We start from the raw sequence: 2,002 nt of genomic DNA, 5'->3' as shown, positions 1-2,002 counted from the left end.
GAGTGTGACCGGTTATCAAGAGGTCCAGGAGTATGCACTTTAGCCATTAATTGGGGGAATTGATGTCCCAAAGTATCAACTGCCAAGTTCTTAAAAGAAGAAGAGTCTATATGGGATTAAGTAACACTCTAATGTATAGCTGCTGGATGTGCCCAGGAATGCATCAATCTATAAATTTAGCTTTCAGAATGGTCTCAGCTCAATCACTCCCTTCTGTGAGTTGGGGCAGAAGGGAAGCTACATCTGAGACCAGCTTATTTCTTCTCGTCACTTCATAAATGTGGAAATGAGAGTGGGAAATGAAACCGAGTGTTAAAGGCAACTGGGAAAATTGAGGCAAATATAGCACTGTGACCTCAGTTTCCTGACACCCAGTCCAGATCTTTTCCTTCCATCTCACACTGCCTCCTACGCCTTATACCAACCAAGGGCCTGTGTCTATAACTCTGTTATAGCTTCAAGGGACTGTGCTGTCAGTCCAGGCTAAAGAATTTAGGACAGTAACATTCTCTGCCACACCACTGAAGTCTTGCCTAAAGGGGAAACATTTTACTTATTCATTCGCTCAGCTAAGATTTACCTTCTAGTTTGAGAGATTTTGCTCAGTACTGAGGAAGCATACAGAAATAAATTATCAATTCTAGACCGACTATGGGAGACAGATTAAGGAATAAATTATTCTACTGTACTGGTAAAGATGTATAAGAGATGCTTTTTGCTCATTAGGAGTGATCCTTACCAAGAATTTCTCTTTTAGGTTCATAGCAGCCTGGCTGGCAGCATTCTGAGCGCTCTGTCTGCTCTCGTGGGTTCCATTCTGCTCTCTGTCAACCTGGCTGCTTTGGGTCCTGCCTCACTGCAGTGTGAGTTAAGCAAATTGAGTACACCAACAGTACATCTCCCTTTTTACTATCATCATGATCCATATGATATCAAGGACTGCCTCACCGCCAAAAGCACTCTGGCTGTAAGTATTTTTAGATGGAATGTTACATTATTATGAGATTTCTGACACCTTGGCTTTTTGTCGTCCTTTCCTTTTAAAGTCTTTCTGTTCTTTCTGGTTTGAATGTCTGTGTGAAGGTCAGGGCTATGTAAAGAAAAGGGGACTACAGGGCTGATGTATAGGGGCTAGGCTATGGGATTATATCCTAACAGGGTGAAATGGAAGAGTGAATGTCAAATAAGGTTGATGATGAAAAACAAAAACTTATTACTGGTAGAATTTCTTAATAATCAAACAAATCCAAATGTTAGAGGCATAAAATATGAGTTTGTCAAACTAAGCATCTTGGTCTATAGAGTGGTGAATTAGGAAGGACAAAAATAGCAGAAAGACACAGGTGATCGGGAAATGCCAACCAAAAAAGCTGCTATGTATGTGTATGTGGTGGGGGATCAACTAGGTCTGAGAAGACATCAGGCCCAGCACTGAGGGGCAGAGAGTAGGAAATATGGGGTTTGAAGTCGAGGTATTCCCCTCCTTCCAATGATCACAAGAATGAGCAGTACTTATCAGGTAAGAAGACAGCAACATTGTTTTTTCTTCAAGCTGAAAGAGGTGGGATTTATTAAATTAGGGAATAAGAAATATAGGGAGATGAAGAGTGTTAACTGACAATGTTTGTAGGCTGAAGGACGGCCAGATGGAAAGGTCTGTCCAAACTCATGCTTGTTCACCACTCCTATTGGAGCTGCTCCAGGTGCCTCTCCCCAAATTAATGATATTATAATGAGAAAAAGTACATGCATGTGAGCTTGTAGTATATGGTATTAATTAACACCTGGCAAGCCAACTCCACTTGGGAAAAATGCTGGAGACAAGTTTGGGAGGAATTTGTGTAGTAGATAAAGCATGCATTCATGGTGGGATAATTTTATATTATAAATGAGAGAGATTGCATTGTTCTGGCTGGCTGGGACATTTTCTAGGTAATGTAGACAAATTGTATCTGTTTAACTGTGTGCAAATAAACTAAAGGTTTCTGAAATCACATTATCT

At 40.7% G+C, this 2,002-nt stretch overlaps 1 protein-coding gene across 1 annotated transcript in view; it reads left to right on the top strand.

Annotated features, from left to right (window-relative positions):
* Positions 1-2,002, top strand: part of LOC103599349 (membrane-spanning 4-domains subfamily A member 6A-like) — a 13,664-nt gene that overhangs the window by 9,055 nt on the left and 2,607 nt on the right. Inside the window, exon 4 of the mRNA XM_008583457.1 lies at positions 758-967. Within this exon, the coding sequence (XP_008581679.1) occupies positions 758-967 (210 nt within the window). The remainder of the gene's footprint in view (positions 1-757; positions 968-2,002) is intronic.

Source organism: Galeopterus variegatus, unplaced genomic scaffold (assembly GCF_000696425.1).
Source record: "Galeopterus variegatus unplaced genomic scaffold, G_variegatus-3.0.2 Scaffold2918, whole genome shotgun sequence".
Classification (NCBI taxonomy): domain Eukaryota; kingdom Metazoa; phylum Chordata; class Mammalia; order Dermoptera; family Cynocephalidae; genus Galeopterus; species Galeopterus variegatus.
The sequence above is the reverse complement of the archived record's forward strand: the minus strand, read 5'-3'. Positions and strand labels throughout refer to the sequence as shown.